At 40.6% G+C, this 18595-nt stretch overlaps 1 protein-coding gene across 6 annotated transcripts; it reads right to left on the minus strand.

Moving 5' to 3' along the window:
- Positions 1-448: 448 nt before the first annotated feature.
- Positions 449-18394, minus strand: fcgr1.S (Fc receptor, IgG, high affinity I S homeolog). Of its 6 annotated transcripts, none has more exons than XM_041574039.1 (13): positions 18288-18394; positions 14748-14899; positions 14490-14510; positions 13614-13874; positions 12455-12715; positions 10833-11114; positions 8534-8674; positions 8268-8315; positions 7436-7463; positions 7194-7270; positions 5812-5880; positions 4851-4876; positions 449-967 (listed from the first exon to the last, which is right to left on the minus strand). In XM_041574039.1, exons 2-13 carry the CDS (start codon positions 14776-14778, stop codon positions 887-889), a joined length of 1326 nt encoding a protein of 441 aa, XP_041429973.1. In that variant the 5' UTR covers positions 14779-14899; positions 18288-18394; the 3' UTR covers positions 449-886.
- Positions 18395-18595: the final 201 nt, after the last annotated feature.

The raw sequence follows: 18595 nt of genomic DNA on the forward strand, positions 1-18595 counted from the left end.
GAATTGATTTAGACAGACCCTATGACCATGACCTGAAGAACAGGCAGTTTCAACCCAGTAGTGAGGCCAGTCTCACATGACTGGGGGTAGCTGGGAAATTGACAAAATGTCTAGCCCCATGTCAGATTTCAAAATTGAAAATAAAAAAATCTGTTTGCTCTTTTGAGAAATGGATTTCAGTGCAAAATTCTGCTGGAGTAGCACTATTAACTGATGTGTTTTGAAAAAAACATGTTTTCCGATGACAATATCCCTTTAACAGTACATGTATCCTTTAATATCTTGGAATGAAAAAGAATAAATAATGAATGTGCATTACAAAAGTACCTAGAATAGCTCCCTCGTCAATTTTCATTCACTTATTCTAAAAGTTTACTTATCCTTTATAGGAACACTGTGTTAAAGGAAAGAAAATACTGAAAATGCCAAACATTATGAAACCAGTTTAGAGCTTCTTTGATTTTATGATAGATGGAAGAAAACAATCAAATAGCATAAACAATGATTTTCCTACAAGAACAAACATGATTGTTATCTGTATGGTTATACAAGAGAAAGTTAGTGATATGTATTATTTAACAATATAATCCCCCAGATAGTCACAGAACTTAAATGAATCAAGGTAGGAAACATTTGTTGAATTTTTCCCCCAGTTTCTGTGCCGGTTTCACTTTGGCACCAATCAGCTTGGAGTTGAACTATTTACACAACGTTGTGCTGTCTCAGGTTTTCCAAAATCCTTTGTTTTTTCTCAGTATACTGTAATACCGAACCCTTTAACAGGGCAAGTGTCTTTGGGTTAGATCCCACCTTTAACTACATACAACGAGAATCTCTTTCTTCTTCTCTTCTATGCACTGTATAAACGTTGTTAAATAGAAGTGCCTTAGCAGTCAGATGGTTGTACTGCTGTGTTCTCCTGGGACTCCATAGGCTTCACTACACAGTAAATTACAGAGCAGTCATCCTAAAAACAAATGAAAAGCAGTGTTTTGTTTCCTATATTTTGAAGCGAATAAAGGTAAATATGGGGGCACACCAAACCAAGATGGTGCAGACTGCTCCTCGTTTTCCAGTTTTGTGCATTGTTGACATTCACCGGAAGATGCAAAAGATCATGGAATCACCGGGTGAAGATGCCTTTTATGTTGTATTTTATCTTTGCTTATGAGCATGAGAACATGAACACAAAAACATAAGATATAAGAAAGGAAGAGTGAGAAAGGGGGCAAAAGGAAAAAACAAGGAGTAGCAGAAGGGACAGTGTTTAAAGGGGTAAAAATAATGTATTTTTATAATATAAATAGTCAGACTATGCTGTATATGCCAATATATAGTGAATAAAGTAGCCCCTCTTGTAAAATATAAGGATATTATAAGTTACCGAGGAGTTTCATGACCATATAAAAACACGAGGCCGAAGGTCATGGAACTCCGAGGTAACTTCTAATATCCTCATATTTTTCAACTGGGGGTACTTTATTTATTATAATACACACGTTTAAGTGAGTTATGTGCTAGAGAATAGCAGTGGTGAGTGAGTTCACTTTAGGAGTAAAAGATACAGAGGGCTAGCGAGCATGGACAGTCGGTTGTCACGACAAGGAGTAATAGTTTGGGTTAGAGTCCAGAGGTGATTGTACACCAGAAATAGGGAATTGAGAGTCCTGGGGGCAAATTCACTAAGCGCCGAAGCGCCTAACGCTAGCGTCAATTCGCTAGCGTTGGGCATTTTCGTTACTTCGCAAATTCACTAACGAACGCTGGTGTCAATTCGCTAGTGTTACTTCGCACCTATACGCCTGGCGAATTTTCACTATGGACGTAACTACGCAAATTCACTAACGCGCGCAGTGTACTGAACGCTACCTTTTACGCTAGACTTCCTTCGCCACCTCAGACCAGGCGAAGCACAATAGAGTAGATAGGGATTGCTTCAAAAAAAGTTCAAATTTTTTCTAAGTCCCAAAAAACGCTGGCGTTTTTTCTATATTATGGGTGATAGGCTGAAAAAGATCGAAATTTTTTTTGGGGCTCCCCTCCTTCCCCCCTACATTTCCTAACTCAGGGCAACTTAACTATACAGTGGGCACATATGTAGGGCAAAAAAAAATTTTTACTTGATGTTTTGAAGGTTTCCCAGGCATTTGTATTGATTCTACGTATTCCTCCATTGAAATTTGAATTTGGCGACGTATGCAAATTAACCATCGCTAGCGTAACTTCGCTTCGCTTAGCGAATCAACGCTAGCGCAACTTCGCAACCTTACGCTACCCCTGTGTGCAACTTCGGATTTTAGTGGATTTGCGGAGCGCTGGCGAAACTACGCCTGGTGAAGTGCGGCGAAGTTACGCCTGGTGCAACTACGAATCTTAGTGAATTTGCCCCCAGGTATAGGTTGGTGGAGAGCCTATGGGACAACCTTGGACATTACACATGAGAATAGGGGGTAAGAGTTCCTTAGCAAAAGGGGCCCCTGTACAGCTAATGACACTCCTGCCAATGCCTCTTACATGATAAGTGCCCTGGAGGCTTCAGATGGGACAACACTGTGTATGTGTGTGAGTAACTAACATGGTGGGATTACGGTCTTTGTCTGAAACCAGAGCCCAGGTCTGTCTGTAAGCTGTTTCCCTGCAAGATGCTGCTACATCAACTAAAGTGCTTGAGTTCATCACATTTTTGTGGAAGGAGCATTTTAGCGTGACAGGTGGACACTAGCCATGACTAGCCCTGTTACAAGAGGGCACATCTCAAGAAGGGGATGTCCAAGAGGCACATATGAATTATAACATAATTAAGGCATAAGAAAGCAATGTATGGTCAACAACACTTCATTATTCTAATGACTGGCATGAATGGGCTTGACCACCTCTCATCCTCTATCCAGTGCTAAACAGGATATGGAGACCTCACAGTGGCCACCATAATACTCATTGTGACCTCTGTAACATGGCTTTGTAAAAACAAGCAGAAGGATAAAGAAATCATGAAAAATGCAGATATTATTGGGGTAATAAGTCCTTATTTAGGGGCAGAATTACAGTGAATGAGCACTACATTATTGGGCAATTTAGTGCTCCCATTAGGTAGGCGTAGTAATATATGACCCCTATTGTCTATATCCAGCATCACCTATCCAGCCTCATCTCTATGTCTGCTTCACTTCAATATCCAGCCTCACCTCTATATCCAGCCTCACTTCTAAATCCCGCCTCACTTCTATATCCAGCCTCACTTCTATATCCAGCCTCACCTCTATATCCAGCCTCACCTCTATATACAGCCTCACCTCTATATCCAGCCTCACCTCTATATCCAGCCTCATCTCGATATCCAGACTCACCTCTATATCCAGCCTCCCTTCTGTATTCAGCCTCGCCTCTTAATCCAGCCTCACCCCTATATCCAGCCTCACCTCTATATCCAGCATCACCTCTACATCCAGCCTCACCACTATTTCCAGCCTCACCTCTATATTCAGCCTCACCTCTATATCCAGGCTCACTTCTATATCCAGCCTTACCTCTTTATCCAGCCTCACCTCTATGTATAGCATCACTTCTATATCCAGCCTCACCTCTATATTCAGCCTCACCTCTTTATCCAGCCTCACCTCTATGTCCAGCATCACCTCTATATCCTGCCTCACCTCTATATCCAGTCTCACCTCTATATCCAGCCTCACTTCTATATCCAGCCTTACCTCTATATCCAACCTCACCTCTATATCCAGCCTCACTTCTATATCCTGCCTCACCTCTATATCCAGCCTCACCTCTATATCCAGCCTCACTTCTATATCCAGTCTCACCTCTATATCCAGCCTCACTTCTATATCCAGCCTTACCTCTATATCCAACCTCACCTCTATATCCAGCCTCACTTCTATATCCTGCCTCACCTCTATATCCAGCCTCACCTCTATATCCAGCCTCACTTCTATATCCAGCCTTACCTCTATATCCAACCTCACCTCTATATCCAGCCTCACCTCTATATCCAGCCTTGCCTCTATATCTGGCCTCACCTTTTAATCCAGCCTCACTTCTATATCCAGCCTCACCTCTATATCCAGCCTCACCTTTTAATCCAGCCTCATTTCTATATCCAGCCTCACCTCTATATCCAGCCTCACCTTTTAATCCAGCCTCATTTCTATATCCAGCCTCACCAGCTAGTTTTGTTCTTGAACTGAGGGCCAGCTTTCTGATGTCACTACATCATTCACTTAGGGTTCCATCACTCGACCTTAATGATGCCCACTAGCTGCAATATTCTGTTTGCTGGTTTGGGAATTTTCAGTCAATTAAGAACTAGAGGGAGCAGTGGAACACTTTATGGAGGGTTTAGATCTGCTTGCTGTGCTAGAGAAGAAGTTGGTATAATGAATTGCAGACACAGTTTTGATGCAAACTTCCTATTTTTCTATTATTCTGATAAAGGATGCAAAAACAAGAATAATAGTTCACAGATTCTCAGGAACTTGCACAACTCACCGCAAGCAAATGTGGTTGTTTTTTATAAACGTTTGTGGAGAACATTCTATATACCAGTATTTTATATTTTAACCCTACAAAATTCTCAGTTTATTTTGTGCTCTGTCCTGCACTTGGCTCCAGAATGGAGAATAAATATCTGCACTCCATGAATGGAGTGGGTTGAGGGAGGCCCCTAAATTGTGTGGCATTCAGATGAACAAATTAGCAAGCAAGAGTTGTCAAAATGACCCCCAATGTGTCCCTAGATTTAGCCATGGCCAAGCAACTTACTCATGGTGGGTTGTTCTGACCAACTTTGTATGGCCAGCTTAATTTGTCATGTTTTGATTCACAACAAGGGTACTTACGGGTCTATAGGTTGCAGAAGGATAGACTGAAAAAAAATATATACAACATGTTAATAATTTCTGTGTATATGCAAAAATGTCATTAATTAGTAATGAGACTGTCCAAGTTTCAATTGCAAATGAGTAGATATTGCCACCCTAGAAAATTCCTTATTCAAAGTTTCTATGACTCTTTATAAACAGGGCATCAAAATCATTGTTAGTAAATGGTAGAGCTGGTTGACCTAGAGGCTGTAATTCCACACCTGGAGTTCCACAGGTTGCTCATTCCTGGCCTAGACTATACAGATAGATATGTATATAGATTTATCGTGACATACCAAATAACTGTAGCAAGAAGATAATTGCATTCAAAATCTCCTTATCCAATGTTTCTGTGAGTAGATTATGCTACTTTAGATCCCATCTCATACAAAGGTTCTGTGATCATGAAGAACATTCTTTGTGAGTAGATAATGTCATGTTACCAGACTGTAGAGCTGGCCTACCTAAAGGGGCCTAGAGAAGAGATGGGGGCAGACTGATGTTCAGTTTCACTCCCAGGATCTCATCCTGAAGGTTAATTATATTGACATTTGGGGTGAAAAGCTATTTGCCATCCAAGGTATTCTGTGACTGAGACCTTGTTATAACCTAAGAGTGGCTCTGACCACATAATGGACCTCAATGGTAGACTGGGTAAAAGAAGAAGACCAAAGACCTCTATTCTAACCCTGTGACTTAGTGTTTTGGTGAAGAAGCACTTCATTGTAAGCATATTGAGTAAATTTTATGCTAGCAGAACCCTCCTCATCTAAAGGTTTGGAAGAAATCCATAGGTGAAGAACCACTTTAGATATTTCCTTACAAGCTATGGTCTAATATTTTCAAGGTAACAAAATGGAGTCCAACTAGCACATTTAGTTAATAGAGATATTTACTGAGCCAGTCAGTTCTTTTGTGGAAAGGAAAGGTGACTGACCTTTGTGTAGCTGCCCGGTATTAATATGGCTGTAACAGATGTCTTCTGTAGTCAGGTTTGTGAAAGGCACTGGAAAAGTAGACACTGTTGAGTTTGATGAATCAGAGGATGGTTAAAATAAAACAAAGAGCACCTTAAATTCTAAGTGAGGTTGCCATACAAGTCAAGGGGGGTCCTGTGAATATGGTTTGTGGTCACATATCAATACTTCAACGCTGTACTTACCTAGCTGGATTTTCAAACCTGCATGATAGATATTTGGATAATTGTTGCCCAGATATTGGTTGGGTGGGCTACATGGGGCTGATACAATCATTTGGCTCCTGGGCCAATGATAAATCTTATAGGAGTCCTATGTTCCTTACACAACTGGATGTGAAAATCTGCTCAATAGAAATCTAGCCACTTATAGGCAAGGTATTGGTTGGCCTGTTGATCTTTAGCTTTGATTGGCCAGGTTTACTTGCCACTTGCATGCTCAACCTTGTTAAATCTTTGCAAATTTTACTAAATCCCACTCTAATATTCATAGCCAGGGCAGATAGAGAATATGGCCTTTAGCTATCCCAGGTCTGACATGAAAATCCTATAAGGTTCTTGGCAACAAATTCTCTTTTTTACATGAGAAATGGTTTCATTCTGTTGTTCTGTGGAGAGACAAGAACAGGATTTGGAATGGCTTATCTTCCTGTGTCAGAACTAAACCCATTGTAACATTGTATTCTATATAGGGGTGAAGGGTAAGAGTATTTACATGCAGTGACATTTATATAGATTTTTATCTAATAAATACATGTTATTTCTCGACTTTTTAAAATGATATGACTTTAAGGGGTCTATTTATTAAACCTCAAATTTTTCTGGTTGCATTTTTAAAAAACTCAAATTTTTCGAGGAGAAAATAAACTTGAATTTTTGGCGATTTATTATGCTCCTCTGAAGCTGCTAAAAATGTAAAAATGAAAATACTCCAGCTAAAACCTGTCTATGAGAAGTCAATGGCATATGGTCCCTTTAACAATTGGAACATGTTTTTTACCTTCAGGATTCTCGATAGTTTTGCTGGTGCTGGTTTACGTACAATAATCCAATACATTTTTAGTGGACGACAATTCGATAAAGTTACGAACTTTCAGAGAGACAATTTGAAAAAATAATTTTATAAAAATCACAATTAGAATTGAGGCTCGAGTTTTTTTTTTGTCGCACTAATTTTTCAGAGAACTTTTATTGGTAAAGTAAAGGGATTAGGGTTTTTTTTAAATAAAGTGAGAAAAAGTTGAGTTTAAAAAAATAGGCCTCCCTGTGTCTCCTGTTTCAAAGGGTAGAGGGTCATTCCTATCCAGAAGGAATAGAAAGAGTTTGAAGATTTGATTTCTTACAATTACTATACTTTAGGCTCTCCTGAGAAGCACTGAGATTTTCATTCTCCGGCCTGTCCGCCTCTTCATTGGGCAACCTGGGGATAAATGGCTACACTTAATATCAAGTAAGTACAACTGAACGTTTATTGGATTACTCAGACTATTACCCCATATAAGTACCTACCCCAGTACTTGGGGAGTCAGACATAGGAAAGGCAGGGCTAGGGAATGTTCCCAGGTCAATCCCACTCCTTACTCACCTGACCAGGGCAGTTGAACTGTCACTACCTGCAAAAGAGCAAACAATGACACAATGATGTTACAGTGTTCCTTTTACCACCTTCTCAATTTTCCCTTATCACAGGCTTATTTAATAAAGGATAAGTAAACCTTTAAAATAAGTCAATGTAAAATGAATGAGTGGGCTATTCTAAGCACTTTTGCAATGCACATTCATTATTTATTTATTTTTTATTCCAAGATATTAAGGGATACATGTACTGTTAATATGAATGAATTTTGTTCCAACAGCGCCACCTGCTGGTCAGTTTCCCACCAGTCTGACCAGCAAGTAGTCAAGGAAGTTGTCAGGAGAAAGAAAGAGGCTGATGTTCTTCTGTTTAGGAATAAAATTAGAAACCTTTCTCACATCTTTCCTAAGCAGAAGAACATCAGTCTCTTTCTTTCTCCTGACAACTTCCTTGACTACTTGCTGGACAGATTGGTGGGAAAATGACCAGCAGGTGGCGCTGTTGTAACAAAATTCATTCATATTAACAGCACATGTATCCCTTAATATCTTGGAATAAAAAATAAATAAATAATGAATGCACATTGCAAAAGTACTTAGAATAGCCCCCTCATTCATTTTACATTGCCTTATTTTAAAGGTTTACTTATCCTTTAAATAAGCCTGTGATAAGGGAAAATTGAGAAGGAATACAAAATAAATAAATAATGAATGTACAGTGCAAAAGTGCTTAGAATAGCCCCCTCATTCATTTTACACTGACTTATTTTTAAGGTTTACTTATCCTTTATTGATCCAGGAGGTATCTCCTTAGGGTTCTCTGCTTCATTCCTGGATCTCACCGTTCACACGGATAGAACTGAGCAGAGCGGCATCGGGAGAAACTAAAACTTAAGCCGATAAATGAATGTGGATAGAAATGTCCTATAACAATAATGATCCAGGCCTTTAAAATTGTCTCCAGCAGCTCTCCATCTTGGATCTAGCAAGGCCATCTTTATGGTGTCAGTGACACTGCACATGCTCAGTGTGTTCTGGGCAGCTGGAGAGATGCTGAGCTTAAGGGGGCGTGAGAAATATAAACACATATACACAGAGTTTACTGTACCTTGTTTTTGATGGAGGAGACCGTTACAGGCAAGCGGCAATGCCAGATTGTGCCTGTATTTGTAGGTGAGGGCAGCGGCAACTAGAAGAATGGAGAGCAGGGCCACTGATATAATGACAGCCCGATACACGTGACCTCCCCCTGCCAAGGAGAGAATAGGAAACCTTAAAAACTCCGGTAATTCACAGACCCTTCACAGTCACTCTTTGCAATTATGATTAAACAGCTTAGAGGAAAAAATTAAACAAATTAAAGGGGAACTCCACCAAAAACTAAGTCTGTATACTCAAGGAAAATTTAAATCTAAGAAACTTTCCCATATCCAATCATTTTAAAGATTTTAAGTCATTTATTTTTAAATGTAACTGATATTGAAAGCAGTGTCTGGCTGTTTTACGCTCTCTGCTCTGCTGGCTTTGACGTCTGGTACAATGTAGCAAATGAACAGACCTTCAAGGAATTGTTCAGGGTAAAAATAAAACTGGGTAAATAGATAGGCTGTGCAAAATAAAAAATGTATCTAATATAGTTAGTTAGGCAAAAATGTAATGTATAAAGGCTGGAGTGAGTGGATGTGTAACATAATAGCCAGAACACTACTTCCTGCTTTTCAGCTCTCTTGCTTTCCACTGATTGGTTACCAGGCAGTAACCAATCAGAGACTTGAGGGAGGGCCACATGGGACATAACTTGCTTTTGAATCTGAGCTGAATGCTGAGGATCAATTACAAACTCACTGAACAATTATGTCCCATGTGGCCCCCCTTATAGTCACTGACTAACTCAGAGTTAGAGAGCTGAAAAGCAGGAAGTAGTGTTCTGGCTATTATGTTACACATCCACTCACTCCAGCCTTTATACATTACATTTTTGGCTAACTATACATTTTTTATTTTGTACAGCCCATCTATTTACCCAATTTTTAGTTTTACACTGAACTGTCCATTCAATACGAACTGACTTCAGCTACATTCTTTCAGGAGTCAGAACCAAAGAACAGAAAGGGATACACGAACACTATTTTTGATCCCTATTAATTAAACTTTAAAAAAATGAATCAAACATTAAATCTGTCTGCAGTTGGACTTGTAGTAAACCCCAAGTGGTAACTGCATCAGCCAAATGTTTGTCCACATTTCAGACTCAGTATATTAAAAGCCACTGACATCAGGGCTAGGCTAAGGTTGTCAAGGGTTGCTGGGAGTTGTAGCTGAGCCGGGAATCCCATGGCTCTATAGTCTGTCACCAGAGCTCTTGTATAGGATTACGGAGTCAAACAGCGTTCCCTTGTGTGCTACCTGCTCTAATGAAGCAGGGGGATTTACTGTGAGAGGAATGAGGATCTTTAGTAAATACACTCAGGGTCAGCGGCATTAATGACAGATTGAAACCCTTAGTCAATATAGAGTGCCCCGGGCAAAACGTGTGCACTTTTATAATGTGCACCAGGAGGGGGAGGCAGGAGTTCATACAACCGACCCTTTAACTTTATGCCCATGGCCGTGCCTCTTCTACTACCCCTAGTTCTGGCACTGACTAATACTGAAGTTAATATCACGGTTTAATACAAGTGTTCCTGGGATTATAGAAAGAGACACTAAATCATCATAAAGGTGTCGAGTCACTTGCCACCCACACAGTCTTATAATGCGGCTAATTCTCTCCCCAGCTAATTCTGGTACTGGCAGATGTGAAGTTATTTTTACAGATTCATACTCCCCTGGGAGTAAAGTAAATGTATCAGCAGGAAAAAGCAAGTGCTTGGGGTTTATCTCATATATGAATACCATTTACATACTTACCAATATACAGTACACCTCTAAGTAATAAGTAATGAAAAAATGTAGCATCACTGTTTCAGTTTTGGACTGCTAATACCTTGCTTTTTGTCAACTGCTATCGTTGAAGGTCACGGTGTCAGTGACCCCCAACTGCTTATGCACTTTCAGTGTAAGCAGTTGACCCTAGCCAAAAACCTTGGTATAAGCAGTCTGGAACTGCTACTATGTCTGAAACTGCTAAGAGAAAGCTTCCACCAATTTATTTGTATGGTTTAGTTTCCCCCTAATTCCATTTGTTGGAAGGCCAAGACTCAGGTCTAGGGTGGCATGTTGCCCAGCCATATCTGAATGGGTTCCGAGTGCTCCAATCCCCAGTGCTCAGAAGCTGATGAGATAGGACTTGCGCATATGTGCCCCCGCCCAGGAAGAGGAAGTGTAGGGGCGACAAGTGGTGGAGGCCTAGGGACTAGGGGTTTGTAAATCCAGGCCTATCTGTAACTACAGTCCTCCATAGTTACCATGTAACTTTATTTGCTGTCCATTGCTCATCTTCTTCACACTGCCGGTTGGAGTTTGTACCTCACAGGCATAATTCCCAGAATGCTCCAGCTGAGCTGAGGGGACTCCATATTGGTTGGATGAACTGAATCCCTGCACATTGTGCCCATTTCTGTAGAAAGCAAACTGTAGCTCTGTAGTCTCTCTGTGTGGGCTGAGCTTTGTGTCACATGTTATGGTCATGTTATCTCCTTCTGACACCTGATCTGGCCTCACTTTTATTTGTGGGAGACTGAACATCTCTGAAAGATAATTTATACAGTTTAAACCCTGATGCCCGTAAAGACTTTGCTAAAACATTTCACAACACGTCTACAAAACTTGTTCTGTGATATTCAAGAACTGATCTGAACCCATCAATCCTTTATACAAATACAGCTATATATATATATAAAATCGTACAAAAATGTGTTCATGTATTTACTGGTAAAGAGTTTACAAGTGTTAAGTTCAGAGGTTGATGCTCAATATGGTGGGACTGGTGGTGGCCTCATATAGGGAACTTTTGAGTACTCTCTTGATGGTGTAAAGCAGCAGTTGTTAGACTTTTCATTTCAAGTTCACCTTAGGGCAGAGACACATGCTGCTATTTCGGGCCACTTATCTCCCCGAACTGCCTTCCTGACAGCTACAATGTAAATCGCCGGCAGGATAGCACTCGGAACGCTTTGTTTTCTGAAGTCACCCGAAGTTGCCTGAAGTTACCTCATGAGGAAACTTTGAGTGACTTCAGAAAGCCCAAGAGCTTCGAGTGCCACCTCGACAGCTATTTACATTATTGCCGGGCAGGCATTGTGGGAAGATTAGTTGGCTGAAGAAGAGGCGATTTGTCACCAGGCGACTAATCTCTACGAATCTCCACGTGTGTCTCTGCCCTTAAAGGTTCAGTCTTTAATTGTGGCCTCTCTTAGCTCATAACTAGGCCAAAAAGATCTAGGACAGCAAATCTATTGCCACTAAATATCATGGTTTTCAAGCTGGGCTTTCAGGTGTATCTAGGAGAGCATCAAGGAATTCTCCATAAATCTCACCTTAATTGGCCTTCAGGTTGAGCCCTTTACCACTGCACCAAGCCCTGTGAGCGGTAGCCCACATGCCCCTGACTTAATAGGTAAAAGTTAAAGGTGAACTTACCAAGGTTAAAGTCCAATGGCAAAAGAATTGTGAATTTCTGTGAATCATTGTTTTAAAATTATTTTGGGGGTATAGTTGTGTTTGGGTAGTACAGGTATGGGACCTGTTATCCAGAATGCACGGGACCTCGAACTTCATAACTTAAGTCTACTAGAAAATCGTGTAAACATTAAATAAACCCAACAGACTGGTTTTGCTTGTTAGTTTCAATCACATAATGTTTTATTAACACAGAGAAAAAGGAAATCATTTTTAAAGATTTGGATTATTTGATTATAATGTAATCTATGGGAGACATCCTTTCTGTAATTCAGAACTTTCTGGATAATGGATCCCATACCTGTAGAAGATGTGAGTGGACAGTCTGATTCTTCTACACTAGCCAACACTGATCTACTATACTGTTTTCCCACATATTGAGGCTGCTTTATACATCAGGAGATCTTACCTTGCACAACAATGTCCACTTGGTCAGAGTAATTATGAAAAGAGGAATGAGACTTTATTCTCCTTGAACATTTGTATAACCCACTTGTTTCCATATTGACTTTTCCCACTAGAAGTTCAGAGGCCGTGCCTAAGCTCTTGATCTCCTTGTGATCCTTGTAGAATGTTGTCTCTACTGCGGGGAATTTGTCATAACTATGACATCTCAGAGACAGAATGTCTCCTTCAAAAACCAAGGGGGGAACCTGCAGGATCACATGAGCTGTAACCAAATAGGAAATTATATCAGAATCTAGTTGTGTAACTACATTATAGAGAATTTAAAATAACATGTTGCTTCACGAAATGATGCTTCTTCATAGTGATTATGGGCAACCCCTTGAAGAAGCATTGGGTTTGGCTGCCAAACTCTTGATCTGTTCTTAATACAACTATTTTATCTTTTCTGTTTCTATTTCTTGCCTCTTAGGTCTTTAATATGATTTGCATGAAAGTTACTGAGGTCTCAAGGGGAAAGTGGAAGGAAGTTTATTCTAGGTAATCAAATGAACCAACCAGCTGCAGCTCTGCACATGTATCTACCACCCAAGCACCAGTAAGCAAAATAGGTTCATCTTAGTGATACCCAAAATAAAGGATGGAAAGGATACTGATATGTTACTGCTGATTAGTCTGAAGTCTGTTTGGTAGCTTTGCTATGCCTTCCCACAAACAGAAGTTGGAGAAAGTACTCAGTATTAGTAAATAAGTTCATGCATTCAAGAGAGAGGGAGCAGAACTCCCCACTATCAAGCCTCTGGTCTAAATGCATGAATGGAAGACGATGAAAAAGCCTTGGGTAAAGACCACGAAAAGAGACCAAACCAAGGTTTAATTTGTAGATGGATCTATTGAGCAGCAACCTAGCCAAAAAGATTAGGCCAAATGAAGTCCAATAACATGTCAAAAAGACAACCCCCCATAAGCTGTTTGATATCCCACTAGTTGAATCCAGATCTACCAATGTCTCTAGCACTGGAAACAAAGGAAGGGACTTGGGTATGTTGAGAGATCTCAAACCCTGCGAGAACTGACTAGAAAGAGCCTACCAAGCCAGCTCAATAATAAAAAGAGAGTCATCGTATTATTGTGTTAGAAGACACAATGACTTAGTAACTCACCACCACTGACTTCCAGTCGAACAGCTTCACTGATATCCCCATTACCAGCCCGGCACTGGTAATCCCCAATGTCTTTCTCTTCAGCATAATTCACTGTAAAGCTTTGATCATTAATGGTGAGGTTGCGATTGTTTCTGTACCAATGATATTTCTGTTCCCTTTGGGCAGGAGGAGCCACGTTACAGGTCAGAGTCACAGATTCATAGGCGAGGACGGTGCCCCAGTTCGGGTTAAAGGAAACCACAGGTTTGACTGCAGCTCCTGCAAAAAGAGAAGCATAAATTGAAGACCACAGCTGATATATTGTATCCATTGTGGTGGGGGGGGGGGCCAGTGTGCAGAAAGAGATTAATAAAATAAAAGAGGAGGAAAACTATGATGGTTTGTGTTCTAAAAAATTAAGGATATCAGTAAAGGCTCCAAGCCCTGACATGTACAGTCTAGAAGAGAGAAATAGAGAGGGGAAACATTAAACATTGAAATTTACAGATATTAAGAAAGTCGAGGCAGAAAACAAAACCAGGGAACACAACATGATGTTGGAAGGAGAGAAGCTTAAATGGAACTGAGGGATATCCAAGAATGTGACCCCACATATTTAGCTTTAATACATAAATCATGTGACCAATACATTCACTGCCTGCGGGGTTGGAGATAGTGGTAGGCGGGATAGGCAGCTGCCTAGGGTGGAGCCTCCATTCCACAGATATTGGATCACAACCACTTCCCTAATGCACCTTGGAATATCACCCCTCTAGGGAATGTGAATTTTAAAGGGGGTCATTTTCAAGGGATAAACATAATCCATTCTTCATTCCTACCACGCCATCAAATCCATTGCATTCTCAAAAGAACCCGTTCAAAGAGTTTACTTACCCTTGCTTTCTATTGTCACTGCTGTGAAATACAAAAACAAGCAAAGGTTACTAAGTGCACTGTATCCTTGATGTAACTACATTGTAGCCAAATGTATATCACTGCAGGACTACGGGTTATTATTAATAGACAGTTGTTTAGAACTTCCAACAAGTAGATCCGTTAGAACAGCACCACATATTGAACTTCCAACAAGAAAATTTAGAAAACTATGATTGGAAAACAACATTCATGTACCTACTGGTTACTGGTACTTACTGATTAAGATCACAGCCACCAATGGGGACATTGTAACTGAAACCAGATGGAGCCAAATTGAGTCTTCTTCTGTTAGAGGACTAGGCTGCCAAGCAGGTGCCCCACGAAGCTCTGGTGGTACAGTCGGTCACATTGCCCTGCTGTATTAATCACTGTAATAGGAACAGAAGAGCTAAATACAGATAAACAAATCACCCGGAAGACCCAACGGGAAGGGCGTTGCAGTGCCAAGAAACACTTTCACATTTCTGCAATTTACACTTTCTCTATCTGCATAGGGTTCCTCGCAATTCTTCACTGTTTGGCTTGGTGTTACTAACACAGTAAGTGACCCCCAAAGGAATGTTTTCAGTTAACGCAAAACATCTGGCCCCCTCTGCTGATTATTAATTTTCAGTTCTTTGTATGAGTCACTAGACACCCACTCCATGGCCAGATGCACAGTGAGGATGTTAAAGAGATTTTAAAGAAGGCTTCAGAGAGGTTCTCAAAGCAGAAGAGCTGTAGGCACAGATCTATGTTGGACATACTGAACATACTTAGCCTAGTTCATATTTCTACACTGGTGGTCATTGGTTTCCGATGCATTATACACCCCAAGGTCTCAGCTGGATAGGGGATATTTCCCTAATACCAGTCAAAAGCTCATGATAGAAGGTTAGAGATGTGGGACACTTGAGATTGGAGGCATTGATGTACTAAGGCTGGGCCCCTAATCAAAATACAACTATTTCTAGTGGGTTTCAAAAACATTCAACCTCGTATTAATCCACTGCAAGGTTGCAAAGTGTTGCGTTGTGCCCTTTGGGGCTGCTGTGCCAGATGTTGGTTGTATTGGAATATTGATGACACTCATTTTTGTGGAAGCAGAATGTTAAAATATGATGCCACCAGCAATAGTGCCGACCACTGTTCTGCCATGGTGACTCCAACCCCAGGAACATAACAGGTGTGTGTGAAGCCAACTGGGAAAGTTAGAGAGCACAGCCTGACCTGGCATACCCTTACCCCTAAACCTGTACCCCTATATGAGGTATAGGCCTTTTAATGAAATGGGGAAAACATCTCCCTGTTGGCTCTTTTTTGCTTTTTCTTTGGTTTTTTTGATATTTTCCCTGATGGGCAGCACCTGTAGGCAAACCCATGGGAGTTTGGTTGTAATAGTGCAAAAGGCCTGAATTCTGCAGGCGCAAGTAACGCTATAAAAACATATTTATTGATAACAGAATTAAAACATAGAAATGTATTTATCTACTGTATACAGTATATACAGTATATATCCCTCCCTTTCTCCCCAAAGACACTGACTCATGATCTCTCTCACTTTCGGCCGGTGAGTTTAAGTTCTATTCCTCTTCTTGTGGTGATACATTTACAGTAACACAAGGGCTGAGAGTTATATTTATAAACTATATGTTTGGTTCTCTCTGTTTGGGCAGAGAAATATTTTGTTTTGCTTTCAAAGGGGGGAATTTCCCTTGAAATTAACACAGGTGCAGTCTACAGTAATACAGGCAAATTGCAATTGGTGTTTTTTTTTCATTGGTCATTGGATTTTTTCTTTTTAATTTCTGCAGCTTCAGAGTTTGGAAATGAAAAGTGTATCTGGTTGCTAAGGCCGCACTTACCCTAACAACCAGAAAGTGGATTGAATGACGCACCGGAAGATGAATAGGAATAATTTGGAACAGAAAACGAAAACAAAGAGTTGTCCAAAAGTGATGGGCGAATTTCTCCCATTTCTCCCATTTGCGAAAAAGCGTGAAATCACAAAGCTCACAAAAAATAGTAGTAATCGATCGTTTTCCTGAAAAAAAAACAGGAAATTCGAACGTTTTCATGGGAAAATGCGCCGCAAATTCATGCCAGGCGAATTTATTCCCCCATCACTATTGTCCAATTTGGAGTAAAGTAGAATTAAGACCCTGCCCCTGCTTTTAAAATCAGCAGGGGTAATTAAATTATCAATGGGTCTAGTAACCCATAGCAACCAGTCAGTAGTAAATTGTATCCTGGGACATAATTAGAACTGCTCTGCTGTAGCTTCTGGGTTCTGACAGTGACAAACTAGGCTGGACACTTTGAAAAAACTCCCCACCTTCATGGGCTCCACTGACCCAGGCCCACTCCCCTGAAGGGACCATTCCCGATCACAGCTAAAAATGAAGAACAAGAAAAGTATTTGGTGATGAGGTGGTACAAGGTTGGACACCAGGAGGAGGGCCCTTGAGTTCTTAAAGGGGTTTTGTCATGATTTTTATGGAGTAGTTTTTATTCTTATACTGAATTTAATTCCCTGTACAATATAAAATGTCATTCCTGAAGCAGCAAGTGTATTTAGTTGTAATATTGGTGTGTAGGTGCATCTCAGCTCATTTTGCCTGGTCATGTGATTTCAGAAAGAGCCAGCACTTTAGGATGGAACTGCTTTCTGGCAGGCTGTTGTTTCTCCTACTCAATGTAACTGAATGTGTCTCAGTGGGACCTGGATTTTACTATTGAGTGTTGTTCTTAGATCTACCAGGCAGCTGTTATCTTGTGTTAGGGAACTGCTATCTGGTTACCTTCCCATTGTTCTGTTGTTAGGCTGCTGGGGAAAACGAGGGGCTGTAGTACAGCAGTAAAGAGTGATTGAAGTTTATCAGAGCTCAAGTCACATGACTGGGGGCAGCTGGGAAATTGACAAAATGTCTAGCCCCATGTCAGATTTCAAAATTGAATATAAAAAAATCTGTTTGCTCTTTTGAGAAATGTATTTCAGTGCAAAATTCTGCTGGAGCAGCACTATTAACTGATTCATTTTGAAAAATAGTTTTACCTTCCCATTGTTCTGTTGTTAGGCTGCTGGGGGGAAAGGGAGGGGGTGATATCACTCCAACTTGCAGTACAGCAGTAAAGAGTGACTGAAGTTTATCAGAGCACAAGTCACATGACTGGGGGCTGCTGGGAAACTGACCCAGGTCAGATTTCAAAATTAATTAATCTGGGCAGGTGGGTACAATTATTACAGAGGGGCACTGAGGGTGGGCAATTCTATAACTGTATCCCTCCCCTCTCATGAGATCTTATTGCTTTACACTAACAGCTTTCCCTTCTCCTCCCCGGGCTTCTGCTGAATCAGCATTCCCAGGAACTGACACTTTGTGTCGAGTCACCACTTTCCCTGTGTGTTGTGTGGAGCAAACTCTCGGTGTAATGGAGGACACAACGCAGCCAATAAACACCCTCCCATGTAGAGGAGATGACAAACATATCGAACCACTTTCGTCTTTTAGAACAAATAAATCCATTTTCGCAAAGTAGATTTTTTAGTTTTACAATAGAAAAGCCGACAGATAGTCCCTGTTTCTTCTTTCCTCTGCTTCTCGCCCATTCACCCCCCTTTTCTAGCAATAAAACCTTGGCCCAAACTCTCTGGAATCTGTTGCAGCCGCAGCATTAAATTAGACTTCCCATTCCCAGTGATTCCCATTATGTTAGAGACAGAAGCAGATCTAAATATAAAGTTTAGTAAAGATTAAAACTGAGCAGGACACTTACCCCAGGCACAGCCGAAGCTCCTACTGGAAATAATCCTCATGTAGAAATAAAATACAGAACCTTCCCTCTCTGACTGGACCTTCCTTCCTAATATTCACGAGTCACAAACAAAATCCCCTCTTTCACTTTCATTTCACTTTGATATCAAGCCCAGAGCAGAACAAACTTTTCTCTATCAGCTCTCTGTGTTAAATATCACAATTGTATTTTATGACTCATTTATTATCTTTAAACAGTGGATCCAGTTCTGGAATTCATCTGGTGCCGATTGTATTAGTGTACAGGTATAATGCACAGGATATTAAAGG

This window comes from Xenopus laevis, chromosome 8S (genome assembly GCF_017654675.1).
Source record: "Xenopus laevis strain J_2021 chromosome 8S, Xenopus_laevis_v10.1, whole genome shotgun sequence".
NCBI classification, from domain to species: Eukaryota; Metazoa; Chordata; class Amphibia; order Anura; family Pipidae; genus Xenopus; species Xenopus laevis.